This window comes from Penicillium malachiteum (genome assembly GCF_028827825.1).
Source record: "Penicillium malachiteum strain IBT 17515 chromosome Unknown utg000002l:1.0-8849297.0:1.0-8852440.0, whole genome shotgun sequence".
Classification (NCBI taxonomy): domain Eukaryota; kingdom Fungi; phylum Ascomycota; class Eurotiomycetes; order Eurotiales; family Aspergillaceae; genus Penicillium; species Penicillium malachiteum.
The window spans coordinates 1,508,986-1,525,706 of NW_026643095.1; the positions used below are offsets into that span (position 1 = coordinate 1,508,986).

General features: G+C 48.1%; 8 protein-coding genes across 8 annotated transcripts; 2 read left to right on the forward strand and 6 right to left on the reverse strand.

Annotated features, from left to right (window-relative positions):
• Window positions 1-209: 209 nt before the first annotated feature.
• On the reverse strand, window positions 210-2,252 carry N7483_003607 (Zn(II)2Cys6 transcription factor; the record flags this gene model as incomplete). The annotated part of the gene is made up of 2 exons (XM_057087044.1): window positions 210-1,295; window positions 1,362-2,252. The coding sequence occupies 2 exons, from the start codon at window positions 2,250-2,252 to the stop codon at window positions 210-212; spliced, it is 1,977 nt and encodes a 658-aa protein (XP_056946873.1).
• Window positions 2,253-2,766: 514 nt separating this feature from the next.
• On the reverse strand, window positions 2,767-3,976 carry N7483_003608 (uncharacterized protein; the record flags this gene model as incomplete). Its single annotated transcript, XM_057087045.1, has 2 exons — window positions 2,767-3,300; window positions 3,383-3,976. 2 exons carry the CDS (start codon window positions 3,974-3,976, stop codon window positions 2,767-2,769), a joined length of 1,128 nt encoding a protein of 375 aa, XP_056946874.1.
• A 1,002-nt stretch (window positions 3,977-4,978) lies between these two features.
• On the reverse strand, window positions 4,979-5,447 carry N7483_003609 (uncharacterized protein; the record flags this gene model as incomplete). Its single annotated transcript, XM_057087046.1, has 2 exons — window positions 4,979-5,036; window positions 5,113-5,447. The coding sequence occupies 2 exons, from the start codon at window positions 5,445-5,447 to the stop codon at window positions 4,979-4,981; spliced, it is 393 nt and encodes a 130-aa protein (XP_056946875.1).
• A 997-nt stretch (window positions 5,448-6,444) lies between these two features.
• Window positions 6,445-6,715, forward strand: N7483_003610 (uncharacterized protein; the record flags this gene model as incomplete). Its single annotated transcript, XM_057087047.1, has 2 exons — window positions 6,445-6,482; window positions 6,508-6,715. 2 exons carry the CDS (start codon window positions 6,445-6,447, stop codon window positions 6,713-6,715), a joined length of 246 nt encoding a protein of 81 aa, XP_056946876.1.
• Window positions 6,716-6,993: 278 nt separating this feature from the next.
• On the reverse strand, window positions 6,994-10,263 carry N7483_003611 (putative regulator of nonsense transcripts; the record flags this gene model as incomplete). Its single annotated transcript, XM_057087048.1, has 1 exon — window positions 6,994-10,263. One exon carries the CDS (start codon window positions 10,261-10,263, stop codon window positions 6,994-6,996), a length of 3,270 nt encoding a protein of 1,089 aa, XP_056946877.1.
• A 627-nt stretch (window positions 10,264-10,890) lies between these two features.
• N7483_003612 (snoRNA-binding rRNA-processing protein IMP4) lies at window positions 10,891-11,700 on the forward strand (the record flags this gene model as incomplete). Its single annotated transcript, XM_057087049.1, has 1 exon — window positions 10,891-11,700. One exon carries the CDS (start codon window positions 10,891-10,893, stop codon window positions 11,698-11,700), a length of 810 nt encoding a protein of 269 aa, XP_056946878.1.
• Window positions 11,701-12,197: 497 nt separating this feature from the next.
• Window positions 12,198-13,627, reverse strand: N7483_003613 (BRCT domain protein; the record flags this gene model as incomplete). The annotated part of the gene is made up of 5 exons (XM_057087050.1): window positions 12,198-12,779; window positions 12,833-12,933; window positions 13,005-13,058; window positions 13,133-13,369; window positions 13,456-13,627. The coding sequence occupies 5 exons, from the start codon at window positions 13,625-13,627 to the stop codon at window positions 12,198-12,200; spliced, it is 1,146 nt and encodes a 381-aa protein (XP_056946879.1).
• Window positions 13,628-14,038: 411 nt separating this feature from the next.
• Window positions 14,039-16,315, reverse strand: N7483_003614 (bifunctional anthranilate synthase/indole-3-glycerol-phosphate synthase; the record flags this gene model as incomplete). The annotated part of the gene is made up of 1 exon (XM_057087051.1): window positions 14,039-16,315. One exon carries the CDS (start codon window positions 16,313-16,315, stop codon window positions 14,039-14,041), a length of 2,277 nt encoding a protein of 758 aa, XP_056946880.1.
• Window positions 16,316-16,721: the final 406 nt, after the last annotated feature.

Consider the following 16,721-nt stretch of genomic DNA (forward strand, 5'->3'; position numbering starts at 1 on the left):
TGTGGGCGCCGGTTATTTACGCGTCTAGGGAGTACAATGTTGCTTTTTTTAATTTTAGACCTGTCAAATCTCAATTTGAGATAATATCGGACATTTGTCATTGTTTATATTTGAGATTAGGATTTGATAGGTCGCATTAGTACAGACTCCACGGCTGAACTGCAGATATCTACTCCAAAAAAGTCTAGTATACCTTGATGCATCACATTCTACCCCTCTTGACCCATAAAAGAAATACTTTCCGCCATATAGTTCCAATCAGGAAAAAATTCAGACCAATTTAGATCCAAATCCTCAATATCCAACGGAATCTCAAGTCCCTGTATCGCATCATCCACAAAGCCCACCGAAGGGCCATCACGATGAGCAATCCCAGTCTCAGTCATCGACTGCACAGGTTGCACATGCGCATTCCGAATTCTTAATGCCTTCGCCCTCAACTGGACTAACATGGGCCACTTAGCACCTGGATCCGGCCACGATGGATCGTGCTCCACGAGCTCGAAATGCATATTCACATTATGCCACGCTTCATCCACATGTGGATCTGTGGGATGTACGCAGAGATGCCAAAGTATATACGTCAGTAAATGGAACTGCGTATATGTACATGATAACCAGCGGAATCCGTGTAGGAGTTCATCTTGATACATCTTTAGTCCAAGATTGAGAGCGTTGGAGGCCATTCGGAGTAATTCTCTCGTTGCTTCTGTGCTACCCACTGATGCGGAGTTTACACCTTGTGCGTGCAGGATCTTTTGGCGAAGGTGGACTTCTCTTTTTGAGACTAGGACTTCGCTGAGCATCATTCCCATTCGCTGGATTGGGATGTCGAGGTCACCATGCTGGATATATTTTTCATAGAGATTTGTTTTTAGTTCATTGAGGAGTTGTTCTTGATCAGAAGAGTCATGCGATTTGGTGGTTGCTTGGCCGACTTCGTACCATGATTTGTTCACTTCGGCAATTATGAGCTGGAATGTCATTTCTGTCCAGCGAGGCTGAGATGAGATAGGCTCGGTGGCGGTTTTAAATAGGTTTTGGTCGTCGATGTTAGCGGGAAGCTCGGTGTCGCTGCGGTAACCTTGTTCTGCGATCGTGATGCCGTGGTCCTCGGCCATCCGGGCGTCGGTTGTGTATAGGATCCACCATAATCGGCGACGAATTTCGCATTCTAAGGGTGGGAGTTTGAAGTGCTTGCCGTCTCGGTGAAGACCGATTGATTGTGCGGCTCTGATTGCTAGACCACGTAAAGTGAATCCTGATCGGCTACTGTTGTTACATCGTAGGCAGGTCTGATCCAACGGTGTTAGTATTAAAACATCCGATATGAAATATCAACAGCAGGTCATAATACATACCAGGTAGATTGCCATAGCCTGGAGCGATTTCACAGTCGGTGAGTCCAAGAACGAGGACTGGTACATGGCAAGCTCGATACCCTGTTGATATCGACGCAGATCCGCGCGAATCTTCTCATTCCCTGGGTCATCAGAGCACATGGTAGTAGCCGCACCAAAGAATATAGCAAAGAGAAGACAATGCACATCGGGCGGCACCGAATCAGGTCGACTGATGGCCGCAAATATCCTAGGCTTGACTGTTGGGATATGAATGCATTTAACCACCGGATCCACACGACTCAAAAACGTCTCCCAGAGTTGAGTAGCCTGCCACCTACTCGGGAGTAGAGCCTGTAAATCCAACTGATGAAGTTGGGGGTTGGTAATAATTCCATCCAATTTCATGGACACCGGTTTCATCGCAGCATTGCTATGAGTACTTGGCGAACCCATCGCAGATTGAAGCTCATGTTCTTTCTCTAGCACGCGAGAAAGAAGGGGTTCATCAACGTAGCTTCCGTTCTTCGCCAGGAACCCGTGGTTTGCGGTCAAAGCAGTCGTAGATGAACGACTTACTTGTACTGCACTAGTGCTAGGCCCAGCATCGGGTTCGGAAGCGCGCTCCACATCCGAGGTGATCTGGGGCGGCGAGTGGCTTGGCTGAGGAGAATCAGGAGATTGGGCCTGTCCCGCAAGTGCAGCAATAGATCGTTCGAGTTGATCCAGCCGTGCTGTCATATCAGTCACACTAGACTTCGGCGCTCGGCGCTTCACTCGCTTTGGGCCCGGGTATTGGCATGGAACATTCAGGCGCACGCATTTGCTGCATGGGTTGCCCTTGTCACAGCCGACTTTACGCTCGTGACAGCGTATACAAGATCGCTCTACATTATAACGTCGGACCTCCATCAATCAGAAGGGATTTAAATTTTCCGATCATATACTGTATTTCCAATTTGCGTGGGTCTGTGTGCGACTGACGTTGGATGTCGGGCGGAGATTCAGGTCGGAGAATCGGAGTTTGATCAATTGCCGATGCCGAGCGGCTATGGAGATCCGGTGGGTCTGTGGGTTAAAGAACCGGGGTAACTATTGGAGAGAACTATACTCCGTACTTCAGTTGAATAGAATGAGTATGGATTAACTTATGATAGACAATGGGATTAATGATAGGAGTGTGTCAATTTGAATGGATTTTAAGTCCGTTGCATGAACATGGACATCTAAGACCTTCCAGTCCGGTATTATCTTAAAACATCATATACAAAACCAGAGGACCACACAATGCAGGATCCAGAAAAGAACAGATCCAAGTATTAGAACGCTCAAAAATAACCTCGCCAACCCAACCGGGACTCCCAACTTGAAAAATTTATTTAACAAAAATGGAAGATCAACGCATCGAAGAATATTAAGTCGTCTATCATGAAATGAGCAGATCCCGCACACTCATTCCCTTCCGCCGTTGACCCTCAACGCCTGATCTATCATCTTGAGGAGGAACAAGAGATGCACTGGCAAAATGCTCATTGATAGAGTCAGCCGTGCCCCTTCGATCCCGCGTAAGCATGAGCAAAGCAGCAGAAGCCTCATGATCAATCCCCTGGAGTTCATGGAGCTTGTCCATAGACTGATGTATGGGACCCAATGCCGGGCTAGGCAGAGTAGATGCAAGATCAGGCAGAGTATGAACTGAGGGCATTCGTGTGCGAGGAGAGAAGGAGGGGGAGGTATCAGAGATCATTGCACTGCCGGGCATGAGCTCCGGTGATGTAGAGGTGGAGTAGGAATAGGCTGAGGAAGGCGGTCTTTGAGGCATCTGTGGAACTGACTCCTCTGTGGCTGTGGCAAGGAACTCCGGGGATGTCGGGGAAGGTGGTGCAGTGTTTCGGGTTGTGCCTGCCGTTTTGAGGTCTGATATGCATCGCTCTAAGTAGTTGACATAGTCAATACTGGCCTAATATATCCGAGAATGTTAGTGATATTGTCCGGTGCAGTCAATTAGAGGGATATGTTTTGGTTTAGAGGACGTCGCGTACCTGAAGAATAGCCAATTTATGCATCTCCTGCCCTCTACAGGCAGGAATCATATCCTTCAATGTTCCAAACTCCTCATTCATCTTCGACCGTCGTCGTCGCTCAATTAGACTGTGAGCGGTCTTACGAGCGATTTTACGACCCGCGGCACTTGTAGCACTGGGCTGCTTCTTCTTCGAAGCAGCACCATCCTTATTGACTGATTCCGGTGATGTCTGACCAGCTGAAGGCTTTGTGGTTTCTTTGGGCTTTGCCGGTGACTTGGCCGCAGGTTGTGACTTGGGCTTCATCTGAATGATCTTGCGTGTTCGGGTTGGTGGTGGGGGTAGATCAAAGTCCTCTAGGGGACGTTTTGAGGCTGTACCCGACCGAGACTGTTGTGGGGCTTTGTTTCGAGCCATGAGATTCGGGGATGTTGGAGATGCTGGGACATATGTTGGATCTGATCGAGATGATCGTCGACTGGAGATATCCTGCTTGGAGGGGCTTAGAGCCGCTGGAGGTAGAGCGAAGGAATCTGTGGTATCGATGGGTTTGTCTTTAATAACGAATTCTCCTGACATAGCAGGAGTAGGTGGGAATCGTGTACGAGACATTTTGGAGTATATAGGGGACAAGGACTGATTAGAATGAATGATCTCTATAAGAGGGGGGAAGCCTGGGAAAGGGGGGAGGAAAATTCAATAAGGGAGTTAATATATACGGGTCTTCTCTCCTCTCTCAGTCTCTTTCTGGGGTTTCTATGGTAGTATAATTATCTGGAGTGTCGCGTGCTTAGCAGAGCCCACGAGTTGTAATTAAGGACGATGATTGGTACAAAGGGGGAACTCGTGCCCCAGGGAGCAACGGGCATTTGCTGGCTTTAGAGTGGGGCAGAGCTTATCAGGGTTGCCTTCTCCACCAAGTCCCGTGCTCAGTCAACTGTCTAGTACTGGATCAATTACTGCACATGTGCTGTTAGAGTGTACGGGAAAGTAGTACCTTCCATGAAATATGGAATGAGGGACGATCACTCCTTCCCCTCAGAGTGGTAGCCCAGCACGTGTGCTCTCATGTGCTCTCGATTTGTATATTATAGGTGAAGTGGCTATTATAGTTAAGGTCATAGTCACGGAGTACCCGGGGTTACTTCATAATACTTATAACATTACCCTATTTATTCCGATTCAATCATTTTATTGTTGAGTACAAGACGATGTCGGAACATTGTGCCAAGGTGACTAACATAGTAAGAGATTTCTCAAGTCATTTTGGCCGATCTCTTCCAAGTAGTATTGTTCCTACTTCAATGACGTATACTACCGGATCATTCACGATAACTACTTGATGCACTAATTACGAGTTACAATTACTATGGAACATTGAATATCCTGATTAGCTTAGTCTTAACTATCTCATGCACGTGCTCTATTTCAATTCATAGTATGATAAATCAATGTATTCAATGCCCTCATGTATAGCCTGCAGTTATTATAAAGTACAGTAATCTAAATGCTCACGCTCATAAATCAAATCAAAAAAGCAAATTTCTATCTCTGAGCTTTCGGGATATTTTCAAGTTGTCGGTTCATCTCAGCTCTCGTACTTTTGTACTAGAACTATTTTTGGAAGTTATCCGGCCGGCACTTCTTAATGCACCGGGTATATGTTTGCCAGCTATGTTATTGTTCAAATTAGCAAACACGTTCTAAACAATCTGAAAAAGGAAAGAATCCCTATCAGGCGCACTTACCAAAACTTATCATCATCTGGTACTGCAATAGTACATGTCTGCGATTCCAACGAACACAACTCATTACAATGATTGCTCCCTTGAGTCGCCTTCTGCACCGAATTCAGTCCATGAGAGACATGAATTCGAGTTCCGCTCTTTGGTTGTGCAAGAATACTAGCAGTTGACAGAGGAGCAGTGGCTCGTGTCCCCGTTGTGGTCGCATTCTGTGTCGAATTGGTGGGGACTTCGATGGCGATCCGCTGTCCATGGTAGGGACCCGCTAGATGGGGCCTCGCCACCGTGGTACTAGCCAGGGCGACTAGACAGATTCCGAAAATTTGGGTGATGTGCATTTTGAATGGAAAAGTGAAAGACTAATGAAGTCAATTCAGAGCACGCAATTGAGAATAGTATCTGAATATCGGATTGAAGGCTCCGACTCGGAGGATGAAGTAGATTGTGATGGACATTTACTCCACCTCCCTGGCTCATCTCTTTATATAGATTGGCTCTTTAGAAATGCTAAGAATTGGAAGGCTGGTTTCTTTTCCCCAGTTCGGATTCTTCTGTCTTGTGCGACTTTGCAATTGGTGCGTTTAGAAAGTTCTTCAGCCGATCTCTGGAATCTGGTATCCAGCATTCCTCGCGTGGGCGGGAACGCCTCTCACGACGCCTTCATGTGGGAGATCGCGACATATTGGTGTCCCAGCCTCCAGTAGATATTGATAGCCTCAGCACGAGTGTGTTCATCGACGTGTGCGTATAGAAGTGACTTCTTGTAGAGATTGACGCAGAGTAATGTACGCCGTATTATCAATTCAGATAGTGTAAGAGAGATGCGGGAGGAGCTTGGTGATGCCAGATAAAAGGGGCAGAATCAGCCAACAGCTACCAGGTTCCTGTATGCAACTCATATAGCATCTAACCTTCCCCTTTAGCTACCCATTTGGCTACTCCTGTAGGTACTTACACACATAGAGTAGATCCCCTGTCACCTGTAGATACTACTTAGTGAGTACTTGAATGTGTAGATATGACTCGAGTTAAATCTGATTAAGTTGATACACTGGGCAGTATGTCCAATTGACCAAGCTTCCTGGCCAAGCATTCGCGTGCCCAGGACATACTTTTCCCGATTTCAATCGCTCGCTGCTACCGGGGTATAAGACCGCGGCGTGAGGACTTGTATGGTGATTACATTACAAGCAGCAACTTCCAAAGTTGCCCAGGTGAGCTTAACGCCCCAACTCGCCACAAATTTACAGCAATTGGAAAGGAATACATGTTGATCACCACATACATGCTTAAGCTGCTTACTTACAACCTACGATTTACGAGAGCAAGGTAAAAATGGGCATGGGGTGGTCTCGATTGTTCAAAGCAACAAGGTAAGAGCTAACATTTCTAATAGAGAAAGACCGCTAAGAGGAATCGAGCCCAAGCGGGCCGATACCCTCAAAGCCGCTCAAGAACCTCTGACCGGAGTGACCTGGGCTGGAAAAATGACAACCAGCTGATACCTCTTGAGAAGGAGGACCTGGACAAGGAAGGCGTCGAAAGCATCGCTAGGTTGTCTCAGTCCATTTGTAGCCGTGTGAAAGGCAAGAAACGGCACGGGTGACAAGCTCGGAGACCAAGAGAACAGGCTCCATCGTGATCGAACAATCAGTCGATGTAGATAGGCAGTTCGTGGGAATTGATGGATTCGAAGAGGAGAAACATTGGCCCCAGCTTCGGTAATCAGATGTCCCGATCGGCATGGAAGGAAATGGGCGGGTAAAACTTTGTTGGAAAGAACCCCCCTTACATTTCGTGCGAAATTCTGCTTTCCCGTTTACGAGAGAGAGGGCGAGCCTAACAGAGGCTGCTCTGGCATGCATTGGCCGTATGAATTCCCACTCAGTCGTAGTTACCGCCGATCTGGCTAGCAAAGGCAGTGGAAACACTGCGGGCGTCATCATCGTCATGCAAGTGTTGACCGGGAACACCACGAGTGACGCGAATGCTAGCAGAACTGCCACCAAAGATGCTGCCACTATCGGGGACTCCTGCGCGGTAGGGTTCGCGGCCACCGGACTCCACGTAACGCTTCAGACGATCAGACTGGCTAAGGCTAGGCTGCTTGTTCATGTCGTTGATGCTCAAGCCAGTGAGACTCACACCACCCTGGTCAACGCTACGTCCATCAATAATGCTTCCGGTAACATCAGATTCGGTAGCAGCAACAGATTCACCAGCAACACTTGGAGCACCCTTAGCACGGCCGCCATTAGGACGACGACCACCGGAGAGAGAAGGCCAGGAATCCTGGAAGTTCTGGAACATGGGTGGATATCCAGAAGGAAGCCCAACTCCACCACCGCCACCGCCAAGGGCAGATGAATGAACAGAAGAAACATCGTCAGGAATGTACCCAACCATGGAACCTGAGTCTTGGAAGTCAACACGATGTCCATTGCGGCCGTTCATGGCGCCATTGTTGTTGGCATTGGATGCTTGGTTGAAATTCATCTGGAATCGTTGAGGACCACGGTAGGCTTGCTTCGGACGGCTGAACTGAATCAGGGACTCTTGCAGGTTAGATAGAGGTCCTTCCACAAGACAGTGGCGTTCCTTGAAGTGCTGGAGAAGGCAATTCCATAGAGGATGTTTGGAAAGCACCTTAGGGTTACCGAGGATGACAAGACCGTATCGAGCTCGGGTAAGGGCAACGTTAAGACGGCGAGGATCACTCAAGAAACCGATACCCTGGTGGTCGTTGGAACGCACACAAGAGAGAATGATGTAGTCCTTTTCACGGCCCTGGAACGCGTCCACGGACGCAACTTCAATTTCCTTGTAGTGTTCCTTCTTGAAGGTGCCGTTTGCCTGCATGGAACTGACAATGTAGCTTCGCTGACCCTCGTACGGAGTAATGATACCGATACCCGTAGGCTGCACACCAGCCTTGAAGAAGCGAGTGACAATCTTTTCAACATTAGTGGCTTCCGTGCGATTCAGGTACGAGGTTCCAGATGCTGAAATCTCCTCATTGCCAAGGTTAGACCAGAACATCATGGGGTCATCCATCATGGGCCATGGGAAGTCGACATCGCGGCGAAGACGGTCTGCAATAGTGATACCGTTCTGCAAGGATCCTTCGTAAAACATATTCGAGGGGAACTCGGAAAGACAAGGGTGCATACGGTACTGCACGTTCAGACGGATTGGAGAGCAGCCCAGGATGACAAGTCGTTCAAAAAGCGACTGATTGAGACCAGCCTTGGCAGCCTTCTTGTTCATGATAACTGGTCCCAGCTGCTGATGATCACCAACAAGCACAACCTGCTTGCAGCCAAGAACCAAGGGAATCATGCACTCAGGCTCCGCAGATTGAGTGGATTCGTCAATAAGAACAGTTCGGAATTTGAACTTGGCGAGACGTGGATCACCTGCACCAACACAAGTGCAGCAGATAACATCCGCATTGGTCAAGATCTCGCGCTCGGCTGCACGTGTCAACTGCTTCAGGCGCTTCTCATCCTGGCTGGACAGCTCGCCAAGTTCTGCCTTCAGCTGATTAAGCTTGGCTAATTCGACGTTGCTATCATTCATGCGAACTTGCTCATGCAAGGAAAGGAATCCAACGGGGGATTCCACATCCTCTCGAGACTTGGCAGTTACTCGAACAGTCTTGAGGCCAGTCAGGTGGATACGCTCACAGAGTTGGTCGACCGCAACGTTGGAAGGAGCACAAACCAGGACCTGGCCACCATTGATTTTGGCAAGATGGTAGATAATTGTAGCCGAGGTCACGGTTTTACCTGTTCCTGGGGGACCTTGAATCAGGCTGAGGGGCCTTTGAAGTACACTCTTGACAGCATTGATCTGACTGCCATTCAGGTCAGGCAAGCCAGGAACACTGAATTTCTTAGGGATTTGAGTCTTCATGGGAGCTGCTGCAACCTCATGACCAAGGAGACGGTGGAAGATGTAGCCGGAGACACTCATCTCATCCACCGCAAAGGTCTTCATGGCGAGCTGCATACGGTCGAAAGAAGTAGATTTCCAAACGTAGTCTGCAGTGAAGTTGTGCGTGCATTCTGTAGGGACAGACTTGTGGTCACCCTTGGAGCGCAACTCAATAGTAACCTCATCAGACTGGTTGTTCGGGATCTTCATGACATAACCCACGCCCTCCCACTTGGAGCGAAGTTCACCAGTGTACTTCAACCGCATCTCATCACCTACGGCCAACTTAACATCACCAAGCTCCAGCTTAGGAAGAATGAAACTTGCGAGATGTTTATTGTTGAGACCTAAGTCCCACCGCACGATAAGCCCATCCTGTGATTGAGACTCTTTCAATTTCCGATCGTAATCAGCCTCGATTTTTACAAGGGGTCCAAAGATATTTTGGTATTGAAAGGCATCATCATAACGAAGAAGAACGGGTGCTGGCTCGTCATCGACAGCCGTGGCTTTCTCTAGATCCTGCAAAGTGGCATTGGAATTCTCTTTCCACATCTCCTCGAGCTTCGCGATCAGCTGAGGGCTAAGGTGACGAGCCCGGAGCTGTTCTTGGTCGGTAGGAGCACCCACAAGCCATGGCAAAAATGAGCGGTCCTCAATGAGTGGCTGCCAACGCGATGTATCCCAGTTCATGTCTTTGGAAGAAGGCATGGCCGCACACGGCTGTCGGCACAAAAGCACCACGACGGTGTCCGATTTCGCGGGAATAAAACCAAGGAGGAAAACGTTCTTTGTACCACAGTTATAGCATTCCAAGATGGTATCACCAAGAGATGAAGCGGGGTGCAGCTGAACCTCCTTGTGACGAGCTCTGACGAGATGGTTGACAATGTGAGAGGAAGAGGTATTTCCACGAGCGCTGCAGAACCACTTGTTACAGGAGAGACACTTCACCACACTGCTCGGATTATGAATACCGCAGTATGCGCAAGCATGAGCGGGCAACTCTTTCTCCTCCTCAGCATATCCCTGGCCCCTGTGGTTTCCATTAACCGGGCCACCTACAGTGCTCTCCAAGTCATCATCTTCCAAGATATCGGACCCGTCATCTTCGTCGTCATGTCGGCGCGGTCTCGGTCTTCCCAAATTATCGGTCGTATGATCATCTAAATCCGCAACCACCGAAGCATCATCGGCCAATCCTGAGGGGTTGTCCATTTTGCGGCTTCCTTTAAGTGGATAAAAGAATAGCGTTCAAGTTCAACTGAAAGAAGAAATCAAGGGAAGGTGAGAAAAACACCGTACGCGTTGCAGAAAATAGAAAGGGATGGTAAGATCGTAATTCAAATGAGCGTAGAGGGCAATCGGTCATTCCAGGGCGGTTTCCTAAGAAGCCCGCAGGTGTGTGCCTGAGGGGCAAACGAACGGGGGAAGAAGATCTAATGGAAGGAACGTCAGCTGAGACAGGAATACAGAACCAGGAGAACGACTCACAGCCCAACTCTCTCTGTCACACAAACAGCCAAAGAGAGTGGAAGAGGTTTAGGTCAAACGAAAAGCCTCTCTCCGCAATCTGCGATCCGGATTCTCTATCAGTGGGATCCCACTAGGGTGGGGGTTTCTGACCAAAGACGCAGCCCCGGAGTTTAGCAGGAAAAAAAAAAGTTGCCCGCTTCCTATCAAGGAAAGACTTTACATATCTCTTCCACACTTTCACAAAATGCTGGTAATTGTCTTATTTGGTTCACAATTTTATTATGGAGATATTGACTGAAATATTTTAATAGCGCCGTCAAGCCCGTGAGCGCCGCGATTACCTTTACAGGAGAGCCCTGCTCCTCCGCGATGCCTCCATCGCCGAAAAGAGAGCTCAACTCAAGGCCTCTCTGGCTTCTGGAAAGCCCCTCAGATCCCTCAATTGCAAATGACAAGACACTTCGGGAGGATTTCAAGTATGATGAGTCAAAAGAAGACGAGATCGACATTGATGACGAATATGCTTTAACATCCGGTGTTATCGATCCTCGCCCACTGGTCACCACTTCTCGTTCGCCCTCTGCTCGTCTGGGAGCCTTTGCGAAGGAAATCCGTCTGCTTCTTCCAACTGCCATTCGCCTTAACCGTGGTAACCTTGTTTTGCCCGATCTCGTCTCAAGCGCAACCTCTGCCTCTCTGACCGATATGATCCTGCTGCACGAACACCGTGGTACTCCCACTGCTCTCACCGTTTCCCACCTTCCTCACGGTCCAACCGCTAGTTTCTCTTTGCACAATGTCGTTCTCCGGGCCGATATCCCGAACGCCGCTCGTGGCACCGTCTCAGAGAGCTACCCGCATTTAGTCTTCGAGGGATTTAAGTCCAAGCTGGGTCTTCGTGTTGTTCAGATCCTCAAGCATCTGTTCCCTCCCCGTGAGACCGGCAAGGTTGGTAACCGTGTCGTGACTTTTGTCAATAAGGAAGATAGCATCGAAGTCCGTCACCATGTCTTTGTCAAGACAGGATACCGAGATGTCGAGCTTGCCGAGGTTGGCCCGCGCATGACTATGCGTCTGTTCGAGATTCGGGGTGGCACACTCGAAAAGGGAAGTTCAGGTGATGTTGAATGGGCTCTTACTCAGTATACGAGAACCAGCCGGAAGAAGGATTACCTGTGATTGGGTCAATTTGCATCATGGTGTCGGCCGAAGGCGTGAAGTTTTCTTTTATGGCATATGGACTATGTTTTTTTTTCTTGGCAAAATTTTGGTTATATTCTCGGCGTAATGGGGGGGTTGACGATTTACTAAAAGGCACTCTCTGCCAACTTATTTGTCCATCAATTTCTTTTTATTATTTTACTCCAATACCCTGTTCAAATGGATGATATGGGGGCATCAAAACCCTAAACTATACTTTGCAAGACTGCCTACGAACTCGAAAGGATAAAAGAAAAGAGAAAAATCAAATTGTTATTACACCTCACTAGAGGGTTTTTTTTGGTTTTTCTGGGAGTTTTTTTGGCATCTGGTTCATGAGTCCTGCTTTCCCCCAATCCGAGTCTGCACTTGCACTCGATTAAGACTCCAACTTGAACTTGCAGTATTGAAAAGCCGCCCTATTTCAACTAACAATCTCCATAATTCTCAAGAGTGAGTTCAATCTCTGGATCAACTTATTCAATAGACAGCTGCTGAAACGAAGCATCCTTGTTGACAACAAGGGAGCCTTCGTCAGCATGAGCTTCAGTGACATCAGTCACAGCGCCCTGGGATGATGGTGACTTTAGATCATTTCGCTCAATCTGCGTCTCATTGCGGAGATCAGAATGGTCGGTGGTGTCAATATCACCATCAAAACCGCTCTCGTCCTCGAATGGCATGGAGTCTCCCGGGTCAAATTGCGCCCCGGAAAATGTTGGTTGTTCCACCGTAGAAGCGTCGTCAGGGATGCTCGATGAAGACATTGGCTCATTCATGTAAGCGGAGAGAATACTTCTTCCGCTTTGCATATGATACCATCCTTCGTGAGGAGGCAACGCATTTCCCTCGCTGTCTTTCTTAGGTGAGACCATTGCGCATTCCATCTTTTTGTCCCACTGCAATCCTGCCTGAAGTGCGAAAAAGTCCTTGAATGCCTTTTGGGCAACTGCCAGGGTGCACTTCGCAGGCGCAATACGGGAAATATTCGACTTGCCAACCCGGGTGTACTTCACGAATGTTGCATAGGTGTATGGCTCTTTCGAAGATTGGAAGATCTTTTAACATTGATTAGTATGCGTTGTTTTGTCTAGTATGACATTGAACTTACCGCTAGTCGCAATTTCTCGCTTTTGCCATTTTCGCGAGTCCGATGCAGTGATACATCCCAAGTCTCTTTGCTCTCTTCATCAACATAAGGCTTGTTTGTTGCTGAGATTCTCGAATTAGTCTTTTTACCTTCACTGATAGATATTGGACCGGGAGGGAGAGATTGGACCTACTAGGTAAGGCAGGCTTTTGGCCCTTAGTGGGTCTCTTCTTGACAAATGGGTCCTCTGGATAAGGGAAAGCATTAGCAACTGAGCAGTGTACATATTGAATTCACACAGAGAGAAGGGTTAAAGTTCACTGAGCATTTTATTGCGCTTGGGGGTCTTGGGGGTCTTGGGGGTCTTGGTGGTCTTGGAAGGGGTCACTGGCGACTGTGCCTGTCGCTGCCTCTTCCGAGGTCTTATTTCCAGTTGTAAAAGATTTTCCCAAAGGTACGAAACCACTGGTCTTGGTCGGCGGTTTTTTTCTTGCAGTGATTCATAAAGCCAGTCGGAGTGGATGATACTAACAGTACCCAATTCCTTGGCCAGCTGGACTAGAAATCATTGAAAGATGCGTATTAGCCAGAACCTCAAGAACTCCCATTTATGACTCTCCAGGAATAAAGATTCGAGGACATACCCGCTTCAATATTCTTCCTGTAGGCGTCCTCAGATGCAATGAGGTGTGTAACGCTCGAGTCGACCTTCTTGATCAACTCTCCACCGTGGTAACGAAGCCAACCAGGGAATTTATCACCGTCTTCAAATTTCCCAGCGACGGCAACGACAACACCCTTAAAAGTATTCGGCATTTCGGGAGGGCTAGGATCGGGATAGGAAAGATGGGGTAGAGAAAGGGCAGGTGGTGATAGTTGAGCTGGATAGATCAACGACGCGTTGACCAAGAGTAGTAAGGAGCAAAAGACGTCCGAATGGTTTAGCCTGGGGATAAAAACAAGAGTAAGAGTAAAAAGGGTGTTGTAAAATGCCTCTTACACGTAAGGCTGCCTGAAATCAACGTAGAAGTGCAGGTTGGTGATTAAGTTTACTTGCAGAAGGCAGGTAAACGGAGATGTAGAAGTAGGAAGTCAGGAAATGATATCCATGGTAATATTGTGAATGAATAATAGAAAAAGGAAGAAAGTTAGAAAGAGTGAGAAAAGAAGTCACTCATAGACCCGAAATGTCTACCAGGAAATAATCATAACGAAAATGCGGGAAAATCATTGTCGAATGCTCTTGGCGGCTGTAACAAAAGCTCGAATCTTGTTCAAATCCTGCGCACCATTGGTTTCCACTCCAGAGCTGGTGTCTAATCCAACCACCTTAGTTCCCGATTTCCCAAGCTTCTTCACAACATCGACAACATTCTCTGCGGTTAACCCTCCGGCAAGAATGACCCGAAGTCCATCGTCGCTATTGAGGACCTTCTGAACACCAGTCTCTTCCAAAAGCTGGCCAGAGCCACCGGCACCAGAATCAAGCAGTGGAAGAGTATGGTACGCACGGCGAGCAATACCAATATCTCCAGGGGCGAATTTGCGAATAACAGGCACAGGAATCAGACTAGCCCATTCTAATGGCTCAGAGCCATGTAGCTGCACAACATCAAGCCCCAACTTTTGTTGTTGAGCAAGGACATAGGACAAAGGCTGGTTCATGAACACACCCACAAGAAGTGCCCTAGCGGGGTGTCGCAGGATTGCAGTGGAATTGTCAAACCACTCACTAGCACTTGTCTTTGATGAAAACAGCTCTGTTTTGTCTGTTGTGGCAGCGGGTCGTGGCGTTGACTTAACCGCCTGCGAGATGCGAAGAGCAATGTCATCAGAAACAGTCCTTGACCGCCCAGAGACTTGGATAATTCCAATTAAATCAGCGCCAGCTTCAATAGCAGCCTGGGCGGCCTCAGCAGACCTAGTGCCGCAGATTTTAACCAAGGGAGAAGCTGAAGTTTGTGTCTGTACGGAAGGACCTCCCAGAAGCTGTGCCACAAAGGCAGAGGTGTCTGGTGCCCGCATCAAAGCCTCTCCAACAAGAATTGCCTTAACACCCTCCTTCTTATACGCCTCAACATCTTTAGGCCCCGTAATCCCACTGAGAGCACACACAATGGTGCTTTCTGGGACCTGGTCCATCAGACGGCTTGTAGTGCCCAAATCGACTTCGAAACTCGTCAAATCGCGGTTGTTAACACCAATGACCTCAGAACCCAGATCAACAGCAATCTTCATCTCCTCTGGGGTGTTGACTTCAACCAGAGGCTCCATTCCAAGACTACGGGAGTAATGGTACAGTCTTGTAAGAAGCTCTACACTGAGCATCTTCACAATCAGTAGGATGGTATCAGCACCAGCCAGTCGGGCTTCCAGAATCTGATACTCGTCAAAGACAAATTCCTTTCTCAGAATGGCAGGACGGTTGGTAAGTCCCTCAAAGCTCTGTCGCACAGCTCGCAGGTCATCAATAGTTCCTTTGAACCATTCCGGTTCTGTCAGCACCGAAATGACACTAGCACCCGCCTTAGCATAGTCCCGAGCCTGAGCAGGTGCGCACACGTCTGCTGAAATAATACCCTTTGAAGGGGAAGCACGCTTGATCTCTGCCATCAGAGACAGGGGGTAGTCGGATTGTCTCAGGCGTTCAGGGAATGAGATCTGTGGAGGGGCAATGTTCAGATCATAAGCAGCCTGAAGAGCTTCCGGGCGCAATGCTGGGATCTTCTTTTGCTCAGCAACAGCATTCCGGCGATGAGCATAAATCTTGTCTAAAATTGACAGCTTCTTGTCCACAACAGGAATCGACTTGGCGGCAGAGGTTGCACCTTGCTTGGCACCAGTCCAAGTTCCAGAGGTAAGTCTGAGGAAATTTCCAAACATGGCACGACCATACTCAGTCAAAATACTTTCCGGGTGGAATTGCACTCCTTCAATGGTGAACTCCTTGTGGCGGATTCCCATAATGACAGTTCCACTGCCATTCTCGAGCTCCGCCCAGGATGTTACCTCCAACGAATCCGGGACAGTCGAATTTGTTCCTGCAAGCGAGTGGTAGCGAGTGATAGAGAAAGCAGCAGGCAGTCCTTGGTAGACGCCTTTGCTATCATGCTTCAAGACCGAGGTCTTGCCGTGTAGAATTTCACCCGTGACATCCACCTTGCCGCCGAAAGAATTAATGATACACTGCTGTCCCATACAGACACCAAAGATAGGAATTTTTCCCTTGAAGTACTGAATAGCAGCATTACTGATACCAGCATCGGTCTCGGGGTGACCAGGACCAGGACTGATCACTAGTTGAGTAGGGTTCTTGGCAGCCAAGTCCTCCACTGTGACTTCATCGTTGCGAAAGACAGTGACTGTGGCACCCTCTAGTACCAAATATTGATACACGTTCCAAGTGAATGAATCATAGTTATCAATGAGAATAACATTGGAGGCACTGTTCAAGCGGGCAGCTCTGGTGGGATGGTGGGGGGAATGATCGACTAGGTCCGCCATGGTGATACAAGATCTAAAATAAAGAAAAAGTCAGAAAAATAACTATGTATATCAAGAGTTAATATGAATTTAAATTACCCACCTATTTCACCAAATCAAGAACCAGATCAATTGATATGGTAAATGTTTAAGAGTCATTTCCATTTGCTGTGACACAAAAGATTGGATGGATGATTCACTGTTCACCGCCTAACACTAGTCCCAGATAGGAAATGTCGATTGTTGACCGCCGGCGCGACCTTCGAGCCTGAATAATTTGTAAAAAGCTCCCGCGAGCTATATCACCTTCAGCCCAAAACATCACTTCCCCAACTCCTACCAATTTCTTTCACCTTCACCATTCTACACTCCCTAATCTAGGGGCTCATTTCTGGTCTGGTGCAATCCTAGGATGATCTAATTGTCT